Genomic DNA, 20,947 nt, shown 5'->3' with positions numbered 1-20,947 from the left:
TGAGTTTTCCTGTCAATTGCAAGGGAGTCAAAAGTTTGTGGTCTGCCTTTGCATTTATAGTACCTGTAAATGACACCAGAAATAAAGTAATGTATCACTTTGCATTTATTTTCTAGTAGCTGTATGCAATGTGAAAACTGCCTAGAACTGAATCCAAACAATCATGGAAACACAAATGAGGACAAAGAGTTAAGAACAGATGTTGCAGCTGCCCCCCTTGAAAAATAGGGGGCATCTACTGAAAACCCCTACTAAATATCAAGCCAACAAAGTTCATTTAAAACTTCAAGCATAGTTAAATGCTTAATGTTAAATGTTTAAGTATAGTTATATGCTTTTATGATATGTCTAAACAGTTCATCTCTGAAAATTTTCAGTTAAAAAAGATCCTATATCCTGTACCATACGCTGTACATTTTGCCATGCAAAGCTGTGCGGGATGGGTAGTCTCTGGCCACTGCTTTACACACATGCAAATGGCAATTTGAATAGGCAGATGCGCAGCCTCCCACCTTTCATGCTAGGTCACAGGTCTTTCTCCAGTATTCAAATGAGGAACTGTGCGTAGGTACAGATACACCCCGGCGTGCCTTCCAGCTCTCCCCAAGGGGAGTCTAAGGTGGGAGTGACGTTTTGCCAGTTGCGTTCCACAGGGATGGAGAAGGTGTGGGGGTTCCCAGCCAAATAAACCTGGGATGTGGTGGCAGTCTAACCACTCTGAATCCTTGACAGAGACTTACAGTTTAGCATAGCACGCACGAGTTACAGCCCTCATGGTTTTGTATGTGAAAAGCAAAACTGCTCTAAAAAGATAAAGTTGGCATTACTTGCTTGGATTAATCTGGATCTATATATTATAGATATGTATCTGTATGCTTAACTGAAAGCAGTTTCCTCAATTTTGCACAGTTATGTATATATGTTGTTGTAATTCTTGCGAGTCTACATCAGCAACTGTGACCTATATGAACGAAATAATTAACTAAGGCTGATGCCCCATTTCAGCTAGAATGTAAAATGAAGGCTAAGTGATATCACATGCAATCCACAGTATCATTCAGTAACCAGCTGCTCACTGGAGGGAGAAAGAAGGGTTTCCAGATAGTTAGCCTCAAAGAACTGGCTTTATAAACCCTGCAGTTGGTAACTCAGGTCGAATGACCATGTCTCTAGATACAACACACCAAGCTGGATCTGAGGAGATTTCAATGCAGATCTGTGGGTTCAGGAACAAGTGCAAAGTGCTGTGCACTGAAAGACACGGAGGATCGCCCTTGAGAGTTCACATGAAGATTGATTTGAATCAAAGTAGTTCAGTTACTTGGAAATGAGCGTTGTAATTGCAAAGCAAGAACTTAACTTTAAATTAAGAAGGAAGGCTTTTCTCATCAGCCATGTCCAGAGGAATTAGCTTGATTCTCCTGCCTTCTTGGGGCCTTCTGGGTAATAGACACACAGGAAACATAAGAGATAAAATGCTGCCATCATTTAGCATGAATTTCACTACAGTCCTCCTCTATTTGACTCCTTTACATACACATTGTTTTTAAAGCAGAAGTTTTTTATAACCTGTAAAAATAGTAGTAATCTTGAGTTGCACAATCAGCACAAAGTATGCAGTAAGTTCCTAATTTTCATCCTTATTAACTATTTGGGCACTTGAGCAATGGGGAAGCCTTCTGTAATAAACACCCGCTGGATGCTATAGGAGCACCTCACCAGGGGAGACTTGAAGACTAAGTCAGTTGGCAAACCTCAGTAATTTCATCTCCCAAGATAACGTCAGCATTTGCAATCATCTTATCGCAATTCATGAGCTTTAATTTCTAGTTATTGTGCTGCCTTCCTTCAGCTTCAGCTTCCTGCAGCTCTGGAGCACATTCCCCCACTTCCCCATCCACTTCCTCTTGTTAACCTTGTCTGGAAAATCTCTCTCAAACCCTGTCTCTTTCTTTCCTCCTTGCTGCTATCTGCAGTGCGCCAATCTTTCCTCCAACATAAATACAATCTAAGACAACAAACACAGTGAGAGTCATTACTGTTGACCACATATTTTAATCTGTTGTAGCAATTTCCTTTGTAATCCTGAGCAAGCTTTTCAGCATTTGTTAGATGCAAGCTCTCCCTATGAGTCTCTTGGAAAATAGGTCACAAGTCTTGGTTGTTGTTTGCATTTCCCTCCTTACAAACTAGAGCATTACCGGTATTTAGAAGCATCTAGTTCTATGCCTGCTAGCCTGTTAGATCAAATCAGATTTTGAAACCTAACCCCAAAGAAGCTCTCCTCATTCTATTGCGGATATTCTATTCTTTTGCAAGGCTGCATTTGTTCCTCAGCACTAGGCATGGTTTTAACATAATCTCAGGATCTTTCCTTGAACTCATTGGCAACAGCACTGCTAGAGTTAAAGATTTTTTTTTTTTTTTAAGCTGTAACATCTTTTTGCTGATTCCTGAGTATCTTGTTTTACAATAGCTTCCTTCAGGCAATAGAGTCCAGAGCAAAATTTAATCTTCAGAGAGCATAACAAAGGAAATCAGCCTTAGTTATCAAAAGATCATTAAGTAGTAGCAGCTGTTTTAAGACATCAATTTTTTTTCAATCAAGCCAAAAAGCTAAGGCATAGACTAGGATTTTATGCTGCCTGGTAGAAGGAAGCGGGGTGGAAGGAAGAGGAGCAAACAAACATTTCACATGAGGGTAGCCAGCACCCTGATCCTACAGGTCATGTGTCGTAAGCTCCTGACAGCTTTGAGGAACTACGTAGCCCCGGGAGCAAGGGCCGGGGCAGAGGAGCTCACGCAGAGGGGGCAGCAGCTGCTGGGAAGCCCGCGCGGGGCACTCGCCTGCCGCAGCGCCGCGTGCCAGGCAGCCCCCACCGCCACGCGCCGGCCCCTCGGCTCAGAGCGAGTTGCACAGCTTCGCTGGCACCGTCCGGTTCAAGGCTGCTCCCCACGCCGACGGGGAGGGGGAGGAACGGGAGGGACTGGAGCCGGGCGAAATCGGCACCCTGAGCACGGAGACTGATGTGCAGGCTGGACAAAATGCTGCAGAGTTGTCTCAACCAAGATGCACAGCAGTATGGAAGCACATATCCAGACTTTGGTGCTAATGTGATTTGCTTTAGTCCTCCACAGACGACTTTTTTAAAGTTTAACCGCAGGTACAGCAGGATAATTTTCCCATCTCATTTTTAGTTCCAATTATAGGTGCCACTAACTTTGCAGAACTTTTGCTTAGTCATCAATACCTATCTTAAACTTTAAAGATCATTTTGGTCTGGGGAGTTGAAGCACGTTTCTGATTTATTCCACATCAATTACACGTAGGCTTTTGCGAGCTGGATGAGGCTGTTAGGAAGGGTTGTTTACTGGGGAGTGTAATGAGCAGATAAACTTTGTCATTGATCATTGCCCCCCACAGTAAAATTACTAGCTCATTTTCTCATAACCAACCTAGCAGGCCCTCAAAGTGTTAACAAACCAAAAATAAAGTGACCTTATATACATTTGACAGCAGCATGCATTCCAGCTTAAGTGACTGCATTAGACATTTAGTATCCTGATAGCTGCCTCTTCTCCCCACCCCCCACTTTTTTTTTTTTTTTTTTAATTCTTTTTTTTTAAGGCAATGCAGCTGTTCATTTTCCCCAAAGGCTGTGCAGGAGTAATACTACCAAATGCAGGCTGTGCTGTGCTGTGCTTTCTTCTGAGCAAAACTAGTTGGTATGTCAGAGCTTAAAGCCTCTCTTCCTCGCTTTACCCTCAGCCCTGCTCTCTCCCCTATAGGCTTTGGGGAAGAGGGGTGGGAGAGGGGGCAAAGGTTTTTCGTGGCAAGCAAAGGAGCGACTGTGCGATGCAACCACACTAAACGCAGGTAGGGCCCGTGGGAATTGGAGCAGCACAGTCTGAGGGGTTCCTTCGGCTGCATACCTGAGCTCAGGACCACCAGATGGATTAGACTTCTGGCTGAAGGGCTCGACTGGCAAACACTTAACATAATCTTTCCAGCTGTGAGTAGTCCCACAGGGCTTGCAGGATCAGGTCCTCATTGCTGAGTGTGTATATTTAAATAAAGAAAAACAGCTGCCTGATCCTTTTGAGCAGAGCTCACCTGTTGCCCTTTCAAAGAAGGGTAAAGAGAGGTGTTTAAAATATTTCTATTATTTTCACTGTCTGTAGTGAGATGTTGACCTAAGCTGAAAAAATCTCAGCTATGATTAATCAGTTTCCTTCAGAGAAGTCAAATATCTTAGATTCTCAGCGTTCTAAACCAAGTTGAGTGTGTACTTCACAATGGTGAGCTTCTTACCAACACTGCCTCTTTGTACGCTACAAGCAGGACTGTGTTACGGACAGACAATAATCAATTAGTGAAATAGGATCTCGTGACTGAGAATATGAAGCAGACTTTGCGGGCAAGGACAACAGTTCTTTTAACTTACCCATTTCTGTATGTCTCTTTTAATATCCCCAAATATCAAGAGTCTTTCATAAGGGCTTTGGCAGTTTCAAACTCTCTCAAATCCACTTGGGCTACTGGATACCTTGGAAGATTATGAACTGATTTGAGCTGGCAGGACATGGCACATTGCCAGAATGAAGAACAACCGACTGTTTTCAAAGCTTTGAAAATATTTTAAAAGGAATGACAGAGAGAGGAGTGTTGAAGTTCCCTTTAGGACTGTTCAAATATCACTGTTCCAAGTGTCAGCTGTGGGTGTCAAAAAGTCTTAGCTAGAGTTAAAACACAATCTGCTACATTTTTTTCCTCTTCTAGTTTAGCAGCAGTGAATCTTCTATCTCTTCATGTTGCATCTTGTCATAAAGAGGAAAATTTAAACAGGAGAAAGAACATGCTTTGAATTATTAGAAATTAAAGGAAAGTTGGAATGCCAGCTCATTCTACAATTCCAGATAATTTTAGAACTGTACTTTTAAATAGACATCCTGTCTGTAAGAACTCCACAAATTTTTACTGGTTTCCAGTTTCCCTGAAACTCTGGAAGCAAAGTTTCCATAGAAAGGCAAACACCTGTCCCCCTTTTCTTTTCCCAGTAGCTTTCTGATCAAATGTTTTTCTGGCATAAAATGCATAAGTTTACCCATATGCTGTCAGTTGATTTTTAAATAGTATGAAGTTTTAAACAGCCATAGATATAGAACAAGTTCTGTGTAAGTGGGAATGTAAAAGACAAGAGAGAACTCCAAAACTGCCTCAGTTCTGTGGAAACAAACTGAAGTCCCTAGCTTGATCCCCAGAACTGCATTAAGAGCAGCCTTCCAAAGAAAAAAGATAAGCTCTCTTGCCAAATAATAAATAGATAACATTAGAAGGAGGGAAAAATACTGTAGTCAAGACTGTAACTACAGAGGACCTGGTTTTTAAACCAGCCTTAGGAAGCTAGGCTGTAACTGCTTGATAAATACTGGCATGATGTGAAGTAGGTGTCTCTTGACTTGCAATTTGTTTGGGTCTTGGGCCGTTTTATCTGAGATTGGTTGATGATCAAGTCTTTTCAAACTAGTATGTTGAGTATTCAACAATGAACATTTAGTCCCACATCTTCATCTCTAAGCTAAAGTTGAAGGGGATGGCAGCAGTACCCACGCCAGGCACTTCTGCATGCTCCAGAACGTGGCGAGGCGGTGCCAGCTCTCGTGTTTCTCTCTCCCAGAGTTGTGCTTTTATCGAGGTTAGGTATTTTACTGCTCTTCGTTCATCAGCTGGCTCTGGTCATCAAAAACACCTTGTCTTTCATCTCTCACACATCTGGTAAGGCAGTTGTAACTGTTTTCTCAGATGGAGATTGCAGCAATGGTAATCCATGCCATTGTTGCGCCTAGATTACAATAACCCACATCAAAACTACTCCTGAAGACCACACACAAACAGAAAGAAGTGCAAGGGTAGCTCTGGAGAGCATCTTCTAATGGACCTTTAAAAATGCATTAGATTCTTATCTTCTGCAACAGCACAAGTCAAGAGAGATGTTTGTGCCAGTAGTTCCAGACTTAAACATACTAAAGTTAAAGGCTCGCCGTCTTTAAGGAAAAAACTTCCTCTAAAAGTGTTGTTAGGAGTTCTGAGTTGTTTCTGTTGGTTTCCATGCAATTTATTCAGTCCCTCTCTTACTACGGAATAAAATTGTAGCTTTAATTATGAGGGCAGAGTTAATTATACAGATAAGCTATTTAAAACCTTATCTAGACACATATTATAGCTGTTTGTATATCAAGTATCTTAACTCAGGGAAAAGCTAGCAAAATGTATATTGCATGGACATAAGTTCTGCACAGAACACACTGTTGCGTTTGCTTTCTGCCCTTAGCGCAGCTGGTCAGGGAACAAATGGTATGTATATAGATCCACCCGGGAAGATGATCAGATGTTGCAAACTGGGTTGTTTATTCTGTCTAAGAGGGGAACATTAATAACAGTCTTCAGTTACACGGCGGGGGGGAGGGGAGAGCAGGAAGAAAGGCTGTAACATAGAAGAATAAACTGTTCACATGTCTCTAGCAGATAGGAAGAGAAGAACAAGGTTTATAGTTTAAATAAGATGGTAGAAGCTTTCTAGTAAGTAAGGTTAGTGAAGCATTGTAGTTAACCATGGATTATTACGCGACCTCCACCAAGAGAGACCTTTGCAAACAGGCTGGATTGGAATGATACAGAGGTCAGGCTGGTGCTGCCCTGGAACTGAGCAGGGTGCTCGTCTCAGCAGCTCCCTTACAACCCTATTTTTCCCATACATTTATAAGCTATTTTTTCCTAAGTCACACATGCCACTAATTGAAAAAGAATCACAAGTAGGCATGAAAATGCATCAAATTATGCAATGATTAAAACAGCACAAGATCCTTCCAAAGAAAGTAACCCTTGTTTTGGCTCAACTCCTCCATCTTCCGCATGTGGAAGTAAATCCTCAGAACGAACTAGGAAACCAAGCTAAAGCTCCAGTTGTGAATGGTATCTAGCACGCTGACATACAGGGATCTCCCATGGAGGCCCAGCTCGCTGGCTTGCCGCCCCCAGCAGGGAAACCCAGCACCTGCTCCTCAGGCGCCCCAGAGCACGCTGTGCCTTCTGCATAGCATGGAAGCAGATTCTTTCTGCTACCTGTCGTTGCTCAATGGCCAAGAATTGTAGCCAAAAATTTGGTTCATTAAAGCATCCCCGCCTAGGCGTGGTGGAGGCATGAAAAAAACATGGGAGGAATGTGTTTAAGGGTGTAAAGGCTTCAGTGGTGAGGCCAGCGAAAGGGTGCAAAGCTCCGCTTCAGACTGAAGTTTTGTCATCTGGGCATGTGAGCGCATCAGAGTAATCAGCCCTCATTACAGTCTCTGCACTTTCCCCCGCTCCAGTCTCCTCTAGGGATGACCTTCACCTTCAACTTTTGGAGAAGAAATGTAAGATAACTGCATTTCATCCAAAATGCCATTTTGGTGAGAACTAAGAGACAACACATTTTCTATTTAAAGTTCAAAGGATAATAGAAGGCAGAGCTGTGTAAATAGGCCTTCTGAGGACACTTTAGCCTGCAACATTTTACTCTTCTGTCAGTTTTTCCCCCGCATGTTGAACAGGACCGTTTTTGTCCCGTTTTCTCATATTTCTGTTCCGACATGATGAAACCCTGAAATCTTTAGCAGGTATTACAGCCTGCCAGGTGTTTTCCTTTGGGTCCTCCCTTACTTCTTTATAAAGGGGTGAAGAGAGCCAAGAGAATCTCACCCATTGCTTCTGATTCTCAAGGACGACGTGCTATTTAATAGTGAATTACTTAACTCTGCCGACAGCTGTGATGAAATCACCATGGATAACTGACCTTCATCTGCTGTCAGGAAGTGATCAACCAAAGAAATCCAAGCAATATCCAGGTCTGAAGCCAGATGGACAAAGATCACAGAAACTAGAAGATAATGACGACACTGACCTCTTGATAACCTTCCCTCAACAGCAGGTTAATAAAATCAAGTGCGTCTTGAAGAACAGTTCAGCCACCAACGCTTGCTTATTCTGGCAAGCTCGGGTGCTCACAAAGAGGCACTCTGCACTGCGGAGCTCGGCCACAACAGCGTTAGCAGTTAGTTATTGCTCGTAGGTGGCTGTTTTGGGGTTTTGTTTGTTTGTTTGTTTGTTTCTTAAAATGAGTGGCCCGTATCATGATTACCACTTGACACATGGGGTAGCTGAAGTACAGAGAGGAAAACTATGCCTCAAATGTCTCCATTTTTATAGGAACCAAAAGCAGGTCTGGGTACCAATTCAGTGTTTATGCACGTGGTAAGACAACCACCCTACCTTGCCAGCCTTTGCTCAGGAAGCCTAACCTAGCATAATAACTGACTGAAATGAAGAGGGAAAAAAAAACCCAAACAAGACTTTAAGTCTCTTTCTACTTTCCCACCCCAACATTTGCCTTATGCTGAATCCACAGGCATAGTGTATTACTAAGTGATACCCTGCGTCAGCCACAATTTGAAACAATTTTACTGGTCCAGACTTCCTTGGCACTTAAGAAAAGCTTCTGTTTTTGCCAAGGCATAGAAACGTCTGACTCAGAGCACGCCTATTTTAACATCCCCTGCTTTTGGGACTCTGACTCTCATCCCTGCAATTTTCCTATTATGACTATAAACTGCAGTGACTCTCAAGAACCGCAAAGGGAAATGGGTGTTTTAATTCAGCTTCCCTGGATTTGTGAAAGTTGTATTACAGTCAAGGCTGTGCTCAACAAATTGAGCAATACTGTTCTTCGAGTGTGTCGGCGTACCAGCACTCGAGGTGACGCCAGATAGGCTAACTGGGAGGCAGTATAGCTATGGGTAATATCAGCATAAGCCACCTGGATCTACCACCCTGCAAATCTAAACCACAGAAATGAGCCTGAAAACCAGCAAGAACAAAAGTAGGTGCCAACATTATCTCTAATATTCTGGTCATTACAACAGGAAGAGCCTTTTGTCTCTGAAATCCAAGCTGGCTCTGAAAATCAACTTTCAGAAAACATTTCTAATACAGTAACACTTAGGTGGCATTACAAGTGACTTGAAGATTTGTATTCTTCTAATAGAAGTGTTACAGGGTACAATTAGGTGCAAAGTTTGTATAGGATATAAATCAACTCTCCTATTCCTTTTTTCTTTTTTTTTTCTATGTGCTGTGATATTATAATTCCTTTTTACTCACATTTTATATTCCTGAATTCATTCCTGTCACATAATTGTTCTCCCTTCCTGCCATATTGTACCTGGCATTTAATTTCGGTTCTCCTTGATTTTATGCAATTGCTAAAATAGTGCCATTTCTCATGCTTGCATAGATATTATGCAGTATCCAGTGTTGTTAATAGTTATATAATGTAGTAGGGAGAAATTGCTGTGCAGACCACTTTAGCTTTACTTTCCTGCACTTTGTTTTAAGGTCAGAAATCAAACTGTTTCAAGTGCTTTTGCGATTAGATCATTGCATCACTGAAATGCAAGAACTGGTATCAGTAAACTGAGGGTTTCTTAGCACTAGTTGAATTAAAAATGCATGAATTACGAGACTTCTGGCTTGGATAAGATTTAATGAATTATTAATCCTCCTATTTCACAAATCCCATGCTCTTCACTCCCTTATGTCTGCTTATATCTATATTAGCTAGTCATCATGTCCCCTGTAAATTAAGGATAAGTTAGCTACAAATTAGGTAACAAATTTTAGCCATCCCACATTTTCTCTTCTGTTTGACACAAATTATTCCTAGATCTAAATACCAGAGAAGACAATTATATTCATGTAATATGATCTCCTGCAGAATACAACCAGAGTTTTATCCACTAGTTTCTGTATTAACCCCATAACTGCTATTTAAATCTATAATGCATATTTTGGAAAGAAATAGTCTTGATCTAAAGACTTCAAGTGATGGACAGTGCCCTGTGTCCTACTGAAAGATTTCCACAGCATTTCTAATGCTCTTGAGTAAATATACTTCCCAAATGAAATGACAGCTGAATGCAGTGCAAAAGGACCCTGTCGTAAGGCATAGTCCCAGCTAACTGAAAGTGTCCTGGTCTTTCTGGAGTGGCCTTTACATCCACATTGGCGTTTCATCAGCCACCACACTTGTGAGGGGCAGCAGTGCGTATTGTGGAGTTCAGTCTGCAGTGATCTCTGCATGAATGCAACCTCATTTTTGAACGATGAATCTATTTTGTACAATAAGGCTGAAGGTTTTTCTCATGGATGCCCTGGCTTCAGAAAAGCGCATTAAATCCATATTTAAGCAACAGAGAAGTTATCACATGAACATCCATCATATGAGTCATTCAAGGTAGTCTGCTCTTCTGTGATACTTTCTCATTTACACTTTACAGAACACCTTTACAGGCCAGCAAAGGAGGTGCTTTTTGAAAGCATTGTATTTATTACCAACTACTAGCAATCCTGGTTTAGAAAAAGACCATTCTGCAAACTACAAATCATCCAGAAAGTAGGCAGGAATAATCCTGGTTTTGGCTCTCCTATTAGGTTCTATTTAAAAGCTTTCTTTGTTCTTCAGTGTATAAACACAGTATATCTCAAGTGCGAAACAAACACGAAATCCTTAAACTACAAGAGAGTTTTCATGTGTTCAACATTTTATCCCACCCACAATGAAAACATCTCACTGATAATCAGCTTGGATGTGTTGCATCACCTAGTAGTAATCTGAGTTAACTGCACCTCTTCTCTCCTCTAGAGGCATTTGCAGCTTGCTTGTAGGAATTAACCCAAAGCACAACTGAAGCAACTAGAATTACAAAAGCCAGAGAAAAATAACATGCCATGATAACCACACAATTACGAATCATGGTGTTCAACATCATTATAACTGCTTAAACCACTTATTCCAGAATAAATAATAAAAAAAACCCTTTGATACAGAGTTAATCAGAAACAATTTCATGTGTATACAAGTCCAGAAGATTGCAGCTTTTAATGCTGAAGTTTTTATAGTGAATTGTCTGCAGTCTGATGAACTGTACTTGGTGGATTACAAAGGGATTCGGTATTTTCAGTAGACATTGGGACTGAAATTTCTGTCACATACTGCTTCTTACAAGACTTGAAGAGTGAAAACATGAGGCTTTCCATACTTATCCTGCAAATGGGGCTTTCTGGTAACGCCGTGTGTGAATGTTCTTGCTCAGGGATAACTCTACTTACGACATGTATTTTCTCAAATTTTCATTCATTCTTCAAATAGGAAAAAAATAAATCCCTTCACTTAGGAGCTTTTTCCTTAGTCGGAAGTTCAGGGTTTTAGACCTCATCGCCCATGGCATGAGCTTCTGAGGAAAGAAGCAATTGGACGACAGCACAAAATAATACAGAGCAAATTAAGCCAAAAGTAAAGTCAACTATTTATGCTGGCAATAGGAGCAAGAGAATGTAAATATAAAGTGTGCAACTTACCAAATGGCAGTTTTGCAAGACATATAAACTCACGTCTCTTCTAGAAAGTGATGTATGGGTTTCATGTCTGGAAGCAATTTAGACCTCCGTTTCATCCAGCAGTAGCAGGAAGGTGCCAGCAGTTTGGAGGTTGTGGCCGCGTTCCAGTAACAGCCCGAGGAGCCATCAGCTAGCTCCCGCAAGTGTCCCACTCCGCTGATTCTCATCCTGATGATGACCTGAGCACAAGCCGGCTGAGGTCGTGGTCCAGGAAGGTGCATTTCTGCAGGGGGCTCCCCTATCCCACCTCGCTCTCAGGAGGGGGAATCAACACAGCTGATATCCCACCTTGACTACTTTTAGGGCCGCGAGTACCTTAACACAACATTAACTGCGCCTTTTTCTACTGAGATTCTTCCCCAGCTTTACAGAAGTGCCCCCAGAAGATCATATTCCCTGCAGAGGATGTATTTGTTCATTTACACGAGCTTTCATTCACAAATTCCTGAGATACTGGTGCTATACAAAATGAGGTATGAACCTCTAGCTCTGGCTTAAAGTAAAGAAAGATTTTCCACAGAAGAAAGGAGGCTACATAACCAAGAACACTTTTGTTATTGTTGCAGAAATATTTGCCGTGTTCATAACACTGCCCTCACAGCCTGTGAAGCTCTTTCAGAGCTTGGTATCCAATTTGTGCCCCATATGTGGCAAGAAATAAATGCACATAGCATGTATTTCAAAAAGTCAAATAGTGGTGGACTGAATTATAACTTGAATGCATATTGGTGAAATGAGATGCTGATCCATTTGCACAGTAATGTGCTATATTTAAGTCATGCATTGTGGCATCTTCAAAGAGGCCGGTCATAATTATGATGGATTAGACTGCAGAGTCAGTCCTAGATGCAGTAATTGTTTCACAGATGCTGCTGATGTGACTTGAATTTCTAATGAATTATAGCTGAAGAAAAATGTGTAGAGCTCCTAAATGATCTGGATAAAATACAGTTATGGGAAAGAAACAAAACTAACTGCTATGCTTGGGGAAAGATAGATTTAGTCTGAAAGACAGACAGTTTACCCCCACAACAATTATAAAGAAGACTGTAGAGACTTTGTAAGCCTAACCAGTTCCACTCAGCAGTAGCACCAAGAATATCTTCGTGGTGCCATGGCTGAAACCAGTAATAAAGGTATTGCTGCCATTTGTCTTTTACTGATTTTAAATTACAAATAATTGCTGTGATTTGTAACTGCTCAAGCAAGATTTGTACTAAGATGTGACTCAAGGGGATTATGAATAACTGAGTGTAGACACAGGGAATGATGAGTAACACAAAGTCACCACAATCCTAGATGCATTTCAGAGAATGCAAATCTGGCACTTTTTAATCAACAAGCTAACTGCAGATTTTAAAGAACCAAATGACTACGTTGTCCTTTGCCGTGCTTGCCACCAGTGCCTTTTACGCTGGAGATAATCAGCGTTCAAGGAAATTGGTTGACTCATACTGTGAGGTTTTTGAGAAGACTGAATAATAATCCACGTCATGCAGTGGAAAAAAACTCATGGTTTTAAGGATGGCATGAATGTAAGAATCTTTCTGAAGCACAGGTGCACTCCTCTGAGGCATCTGCATGCCAAGCTTAGAGAAGTCAGCCCCCACTTCTAAATAAAAAGGTGGCTTTCCCTGTCAGTAAAAAGTTAAGCAGAAAGATTGTCTGAAAACTCTTGGAAGGAATTAAGTTTTAACCCATATGGTATGCCAGAACCACAACCAAGACTTTGGCTGCAAGACAGACTTTAATAGCCAAAGGAAGCTTCTCAAGGCTCAATCACACAGATGAAAACATTTTTTTTAATAAATAAATATTTTAGAAGTAGTTTGACAGTACAGTGTTAATTACTACGGTTCCTTTTATTTTGTTTCATATTTGTGAAATACAGCAGCCTACACACTCATGTCTGAGTTGTGGTTCAGCTGCAGTTTCTAGCTATGAAAGGTGTGAAGGCAAAGAATCATTTTCAAATTAGGCTGACATTTTATTTTTGAGAAACTCTGGGAGCATAATTCTGCAGCCCAGCCTAGAATGACACATCAGAGGAATCCTTTTCACACTGCTTTCTGTTAAGCGTGGAATATAGTCCCCTGGGAAAGCTGCAAAGTCTTGTGGTACTTTAAAGCTAGATTGAGAAAGATATTAAAATACACGTGGATGGGAAGACGCCTGCCTTGTCAGGAAAACAGGTAGGATGGACAAACATTCTTTTCCATCTTCTTATTCTCAGCTTTTACTTCAAAAGCTGTGGGTTTTCTGTTTGTTTGTTTGTTTTTTGCTAAGTAGCAGTATTTGGCAAAACAACTTCTGTCATACAAAAGGTAGTCTGGAGCACAGACAGAAAAGAATTTCAGGAGGCTGAAAGTAAATCTAAGACTAAATTTAGGATAGGGAGAAAATAGGTGCAAGTCATCCCAGAGGTGCTTGCCAGTCAAAAATTTATGTTTGAATATTCTGATACTGAAATCAGAGCTTTGAGTAGTGAGGATTCTACAGAAGTAATGAATCTCATGAACTAATCTTACGTTAAAAAGCATTTTAGAATTGTATTACTCACTTTAGTAATGCAGTACTGCACTTAAAACTGTATAAATGAGATATTCCTTAGTACCATTTTAGTAAAAAAAAAAAAAAAAAAAAAAAAAAAATTGTGTAGGCTAAATATGTAAGCAGAGCAACTGTGAAAGGAGAAAATTTTCACTCTAGTAGTTCTTCCTGTGTAATGGCAGTAAGAGCCATGCGATTGTGCTGACTCTGTAGTTCAACCAGGTATGACCTGGTAATGGAGAACCCTTCGTTTTGCCTCTTGTACAAACTGAAACCTTCCTGCCAAAAACACGCATGAGCCAAAACCTTCCCTGTGCAATCTCACATCTGTAACCCCCTCTGTCAGTCTGTCTTGTGTCATTTGTAACTGTTTGAGAATCTCAAAGCCAACAAAGAATAAATTACGAGCAGAGTCAAACAATGGCTTTATCTGTGTTTACAGGGATTGTGAATCTTGGGAAGATCTATGTGAACAGGATTAGATTGTCATTACATGGAATTTGTTCACTGCACATTGTCAGTACTTCTATGCAATGAAAATTTTCATTTTATAAATAAAATATAAAGGTTATACAAGACAATGGGATTTTCCATCCAAACAGGGAAGAACGAGTTTTAGTTCCACAGCTGTGGGGCTCAGTTCAAAATCCATATGCATAATTTAAGCCATGGCCATATTTGGTGGCCATAATTTAAAAAGAAAATTAATACATGAAAAATGTCACTTCTATCAAACCTTTTAGAAATCTCTTAATTTGTTTCTATCAACATTATTAAGATGTTGATGAACTGTAAGAATTTCTATGGACAGCAATCAGGCATAGTTTTGTCTCACATGTATGTATTGTGCCACTTGTATGGTCTTTGGAATGCCAGTTCTAAAAGACCCTGTCAGACAGCTTAAGAGTAAAAAAAAAAGAGGGTTTTTTCTCCTCTAATTGGCAAGCTTGGTGGCAATAATCCTTCAAGTCAGACAAAGGAGGTTTGGCACACTATAATCAAATAACAGGATTAGCACCAAGTCTGGGAACCACAGTTTCTGCATGACTTTCCGCCTTACTGAGGAGTCTATCTATACAAATCACACAAAAGCAGAGAATACTTCTTGCACCATTATGAGAGATTTTTTGGTAAAATATCTGTTTGTGTCTTAAATGGGGATATGGAGCTGCAGTTTATTTTCACACTCTCTTTTCATCCCAAAGAATAAACGCCCAAGAAAAAGGGATAAACGGAGGCTGCAAAATCTGATAGCATTAGTGAAGTGAAACCCCCTTAGGTGTGCCTGTGAGCTCACGTTGCATGTGAAAACGAGTGAGGATGACAACCACTTGAATGCTGCAAGAATTGTCAGTAATCTGCTGTCCATCAAGCAAACCCAAAATCCCATTTCTTTTCTCTTTCAGATACGTTCAGAGGGTAGCCTTGTGGATGGCCCCGGAGCAGGCCAGATGGAACAGGACAGAACCAACCATGTTGACGGCAATAGATCGAGTCCATTTCTAATACCGCAATCTTCTCACGTTTGCCAGACAGAGCCTTTTTCAATGAAGCTACAGAATGGAAGTCCAGTAACAGAGAGGCCTGAAGTTGAAGTAAATGGTGACCACGAGTGGCTATTCATTAAAAGCAACCACGGAGTGCCCCACGTGAAGGGAAATCCAAATAACCGAGTTAGCCCTGACCTTTTACAGGAAAAGAAAGTATATTCTAAATATATGCAAAATGGTGGGATAAAACGCACTTTCAGTGAGCCTTCTCTGTATGGACTTCATCAGAGCAAGAAATTTAAACAAGACAAAGAAGTAAACGGAGAAAAAGCTGAGCCAGAAGATAATTATGAAAAACCAAGTGTCTCCAATTGTTACAGTGAGAAGAAAACTGAGAGTTTTACAGGACAAGAAGATGAAACTCCAGATTTGAAACAGACTTCAAGATACAACAGTGTTGGTTCAGAAAACCCTCAAGACCTCCTGGTGCAGAATGAGCAGGAGCAGGAAAACGTTCATTGTCACAACAGGGACATTGTCTTACTACTTAAGAACAAGGCAGTGCCAATGCCTAATGGTGCTACAGTTTCTGCCTCTTCCATGGAAAGCATGCATGGTGAACTCCTGGAGAAAACACTGTCTCAATATTATCCAGAACATGTTTCCATAGCAATGCAGAAGAACACATCTCATATCAATGCCATTACCAGTCAGGCTACTAATGAGTTGTCCTATGAGACAACGCATTCATCCCATACCTCAGGGCAGATCACTTCCCCACAGACCTCAAACTCTGAGCTGCCTCAAGTGCCAGCTGTAGTGGTTACTGAGGTCTATAATGCAGAAGACTCCAGTAAACCACCTGTATTGCCAGGTAGCTATTCACTTCAGAAACCAGAACTACAGCTACAGCAGCAGATTCCAGGCTATGATACACACCAGTTATCTGTAGGAAACAGTGCTGTTCATGGAAATATAGGGCAGGTTCCCAACCAAGACCTCTCTCTTAGTTCCAGCAGTAACCTGCAAGCTCAGAAGGCCGCTCTGGAAAGGTTTTCTGAGCAAGCAGAAAATAATGGTGCTTTGTTTAAACAAAACTCAATGTTTAATAACGATTCCTCTGCTCCTCCTGCTCCAGAAATGAACAGTGCACTATCCGTTGCGGTGCAAGAAGGACACCATTCCTATGACAATAGAAGCAATGAAACTCTTCCTAAAGAGATTAAGAATGAAGGGCAACAGCAGGGACCAATGTCAGGAAGTCCCGGCCTCATCCAGCAACAGCTTCACCCTCAGCAGAGACTTCCACAGCAGCCTCAGGCATCACAACAAGATGTCAGTGAAAGCAACCCGCAAGCTGCTACGGCCGCCTCAATTCAGCAGCGCCCAGAAGAAGTGATGCCAACATCAGAGCCTCCCATCCAAAACTTGCAAGTATGTGGAAGTGACAGTGAGTTGCAGCAACACTATCAGCATTTCCCAGAACAGAGCAAACCCGATATTCCTCCTGAGAAAGAAAAGGACCAAGTGAAAGAGTCTGTGCAACAGGCTCCACATTACTCAAAAGCAGCCTGGATAGAGTTGGTCTCCACTCAGTTTCGCCAGAGAGAACCTCCTCAGAAGCCCAACGAAGCATTATTACGCTCAATTCTTCAATTCCAGGCAAATACAGCCGAACCAGCCTATACAAAACAGTATGCTGGAAGTCCTGATGCATTAAAGGGGCCATCGGGACAGCCCCAGAACCAGAAGATAATGCAACAGGAACAAATTCCTCTGCTGTACAAAAGTGAGACCTCCCAGCTACAGCCGCCTCCCACAGCTGACCAGCAGCTGCCGTTCCAAAAACACTCACCACAGCCACAGCTCACGAAGATGGATTCCCTACTCAAGTCCCAAGTGCAGCAACACCCTACGCAGCAGCTCCATCTCCAGCAAAGGCAAGAACAACAAGCCGAACAGCCTTTAGGGCCCCCACTGAAACAGCAGCACTTGAATCCCCAGCCAGGGGAAAATGAGCAATTCTTGCATTCGCACATTTTACAACAGATGCTTCAAAAACAGGCACAGCAGACACAACTGTCACGCAGTCCGCAGCTAACCCCAAACCAGCAACAGGCTCTGCAAATGAAAAGTAAAGAACTGCCTCAAACCCGCTCCCAAAGCAACACCGAACAGCCGCTAGACAGGACAGCCTTCGGTCAGCTTAAAGCAGATGAATGTTTTCAAACTGGGAGTAAGTACATGAAATCAAATGCATTCCCATTGCATAACCCTCAGCTAGGACTAGAGCAGGTCCAGAGCGTGAATAGCAAAGCTCCCCTTTACAGTCAGAAAACGAATTCTGGTCTGCAGCATCCCTGCCAAAACAACGTGCACTTGATTTCTGAGAAGAAGGAGAATGCCGCGAATATTGAACGCTTTGGAGCAAACAAAATGCAGGACTTACAACATGTGCAGTATTTTTCAAATAACTTGACCCCAAAGCAAGATGTGAATCACTGTTTTCAAGAACAAGAACAACAGACACAACAAGCTTCAGTTATACAGCTACCACTCCAGCAAACACAAGGCTATAGCAGTAGCCTGAATCAAGATATCCCTAGCCAACAAGCTACACAGATTCCTCAGCGGTACTTACCACACAGCCAGCAAACTCCCCTACACTCACAGGACCAGAGAGGCTGTCATTTTCAGTCCCAAACCCATAAGGATTTTCAAAAGCATGCTGCTCTAAGGTGGCATCTCTTACAAAAACAGGAGCAACAAGCATATCAGCAACCCAAAACCGAGATTGGTCCCAGTGCCGTGCGTAAGCCTATAAAAATTGAGGCTGGCTTAAAGTCTAATGTCTGTATGCGTCCATCAACTGGCCAGTTGGAAAACAAAATGTGGAAAAAAACAATTAAACAAGAGAATCAGCACTTTGGCTGTGAGAATATGCAACAAAAGAGTATCATTGAGACAATGGAACAGCAGCTAAAACAGATACAGGTCAAATCACTGTTTGATCACAAGACTTTTACTATCAAATCACCCAAACATGTGAAGGTTGAAACAGCAGGCCCCATTACCATACTATCAAGAAATACCAGTGCTGCAGAATTTGACAGTCAGACCCCCATCTTAGATCAACAAGCAAACTCCTCTGCTGAGAAAACCCCGACCAAAAGAACAGCTGGAACTGTTCTCAATAATTTTTTAGACTCACCTTCCAAGTTATTGGATACTCCTGTAAAAAATTTATTGGACACACCTGCCAAAACCCAGTATGATTTCCCATCTTGCAGCTGTGTTGGTAAGTGCTGAGAAATGTACTAAAAGATACTAGTTCAAAGTAAGGAAATTAGCCTTCAAGCTGAGATTGTGGGGGATAGTTGGATGTTTTTGTTGCAGAGTTTTTTTTTCAGAACAGTAATTAGTAAAGACTTATAAACCTGTAGCTCTATACACTTATGCGTACTACACTTATCCAACGCTACAAATGGGCTCCTTTCAATATTTCATAAAGCAATTATCTGTCTATTTTTTGAGTCAGAATGTTTATGGATGGTATAAAAATATCTGATTTATCACCTCATATTCATTCTCCTTGAGCAGCAGACAGATATCGACAACATCCTGATAAAAAGTAGGTCACAACTTCATAATCTGACTTGTTAGCCAAGGTCAGATATAGCATTTATAAAATATGTCTTGGGTCCAAAACTTCAGATCCTTACTCCAATTTGCATTCAAACAGTGAAATTACTGACGTTTGCCTCAGTCAGGCCTAGGCAAAGAAGGGATGCCAGATTCCTGACTTGCTGCAAAAGTTTTTCCTTCCTTTCACTTGCTTGTCATATGCAAAACAAAACAACAGTTGCTTTGAGAAGGTACAGAAGCAGCGCCAAAAGAGCAGCGCGGGGACCCTCACTGTCCATCACACCATGCCTGGTCCCCAAAAGCTGGAAGAGTAGAGCAGGGGGAAGAGAAGCAGCAGGCCTGGCCCCATAGCCCCCGCTGCCCTGCAGCACCGACACTGCACCCTGTTAGCTCTAACAGGCACTTTTGGACTCTGCTTCTGGATGAATTTTGCACTGCTGTTTCAGGCTGAGGCAAAAGGTACACGTGCTTCAGCACCACCACTACCATCATTATTGCAGTTTCCCTTACTTATAGCCCCCAAAAGCTTGGAATTTTGTACCAACTGAAAAGGGAAAGTTGAAACTGCAAAACAGACCTTTTTGCCTTTTTGAATGTTTAGGCTGTGATCTAGATCAGTGCCTAGATCAGTGATGATCTAGGGGAACAAAAAGAGGAGGTAATAAATTTCCAGCACTCCTAGGAAGATAAGAAAACTAGAAGCCAGCTCCTTGCTGTTTCTAGTTGCTGTATAAGAAACAAACTACAAAATGTAGCTTTTTAAACTCAGCAGTTCTGGGGGCTTTTTTTAAGATCATTTCTCCAACAGAGTTGGCACAAGTTTTTTTTTTTTTTTTTTTTTTTTTTTTTTTTTTTAGCAACCATTCATTCTTCTCGCTGTCTTTTTATCCAGTACAGCAACTGGGAACTAAACAGAGAGAGCTTATTCTCCTCTTACATTTTAATTCTTCAATATCCATTTTAGCAGACCCTCTAGGAAATAATGGAGCATTAAACCTAGTTCCTGCCCTCTTTGAAGAACCTAGTGCCATGAAGCGATTGATAGGGCTTACTGCTCTTTCCTACTGATACTTCTTTTTTAGGGAGATTTAAATTAAGCCATTTCCCCATTGACATGTTCAGGTTTATAGCGTGCCTTCATCCCACTTCCAGAGGCTCTGTGTTAAGAGCAACATCACCTCATTTAGCCTTTGGAGTTAACATTGCAAAAAGCATAAAGTCGGCTCCTTCCACTACCCACTAGTGAACCCAAGCAGAGCTCAACCGTTTCTTACTTACTGCTGGAGCCTGCCTGCTGCTATCAAAACAAACATATAGCATATATTGTGAACGCTGATGTGGGCCAACCTAAACACAGAGAACTGAGACAACATTCTTAGCATACAAGTGTTTTGGCTAAGCCTTGTGCAGGATTTCTTTCAGCAAACTTGCTTTTCTCATTTCACACAGTCTCTTTTTGTGAGTGGCAGGAATTCTGTATGTAACCTTAACGGCCACTTTCTCAAGCTGCAAGTTCCTACACTGTAACACGTCCGCAGAAAAGCAAATACCGTACAGCTCACTAAGGTCAATATTTGCCATTGTTATCCCATTTATCCTCCTTTCTAGATACTGGGAGAGGAGGAAGCGGGAGAAGGAGAAACAATTGTTCAGTGATAACTGGAAAAGGCCTTTTGAATTTCAGTGTAAAGCCTCAGATGTGAAACAACTACTTGTGCTAGCAAAAGGCACACAGTCTGTATCACAGCTATTTGCAGAATTAGCCACGTGC

The 20,947-nt window shown here is 41.5% G+C and overlaps 1 protein-coding gene across 2 annotated transcripts in view; it reads left to right on the top strand.

The window, feature by feature from the left end:
- Positions 1-20,947, top strand: part of TET2 (tet methylcytosine dioxygenase 2) — a 72,741-nt gene that overhangs the window by 35,140 nt on the left and 16,654 nt on the right. For both annotated transcript variants that reach the window (XM_062574160.1, XM_062574159.1), the window contains exon 2: positions 15,448-18,829. In XM_062574160.1, the coding sequence (XP_062430144.1) occupies positions 15,448-18,829 (3,382 nt within the window). The remainder of the gene's footprint in view (positions 1-15,447; positions 18,830-20,947) is intronic.

The sequence above is a fragment of the Rhea pennata genome, chromosome 4 (assembly GCF_028389875.1).
Source record: "Rhea pennata isolate bPtePen1 chromosome 4, bPtePen1.pri, whole genome shotgun sequence".
Lineage (NCBI taxonomy): Eukaryota > Metazoa > Chordata > Aves > Rheiformes > Rheidae > Rhea > Rhea pennata.
Note: the sequence above shows the minus strand (reverse complement) of the source record. Positions and strands in the feature narration are given on the sequence as shown.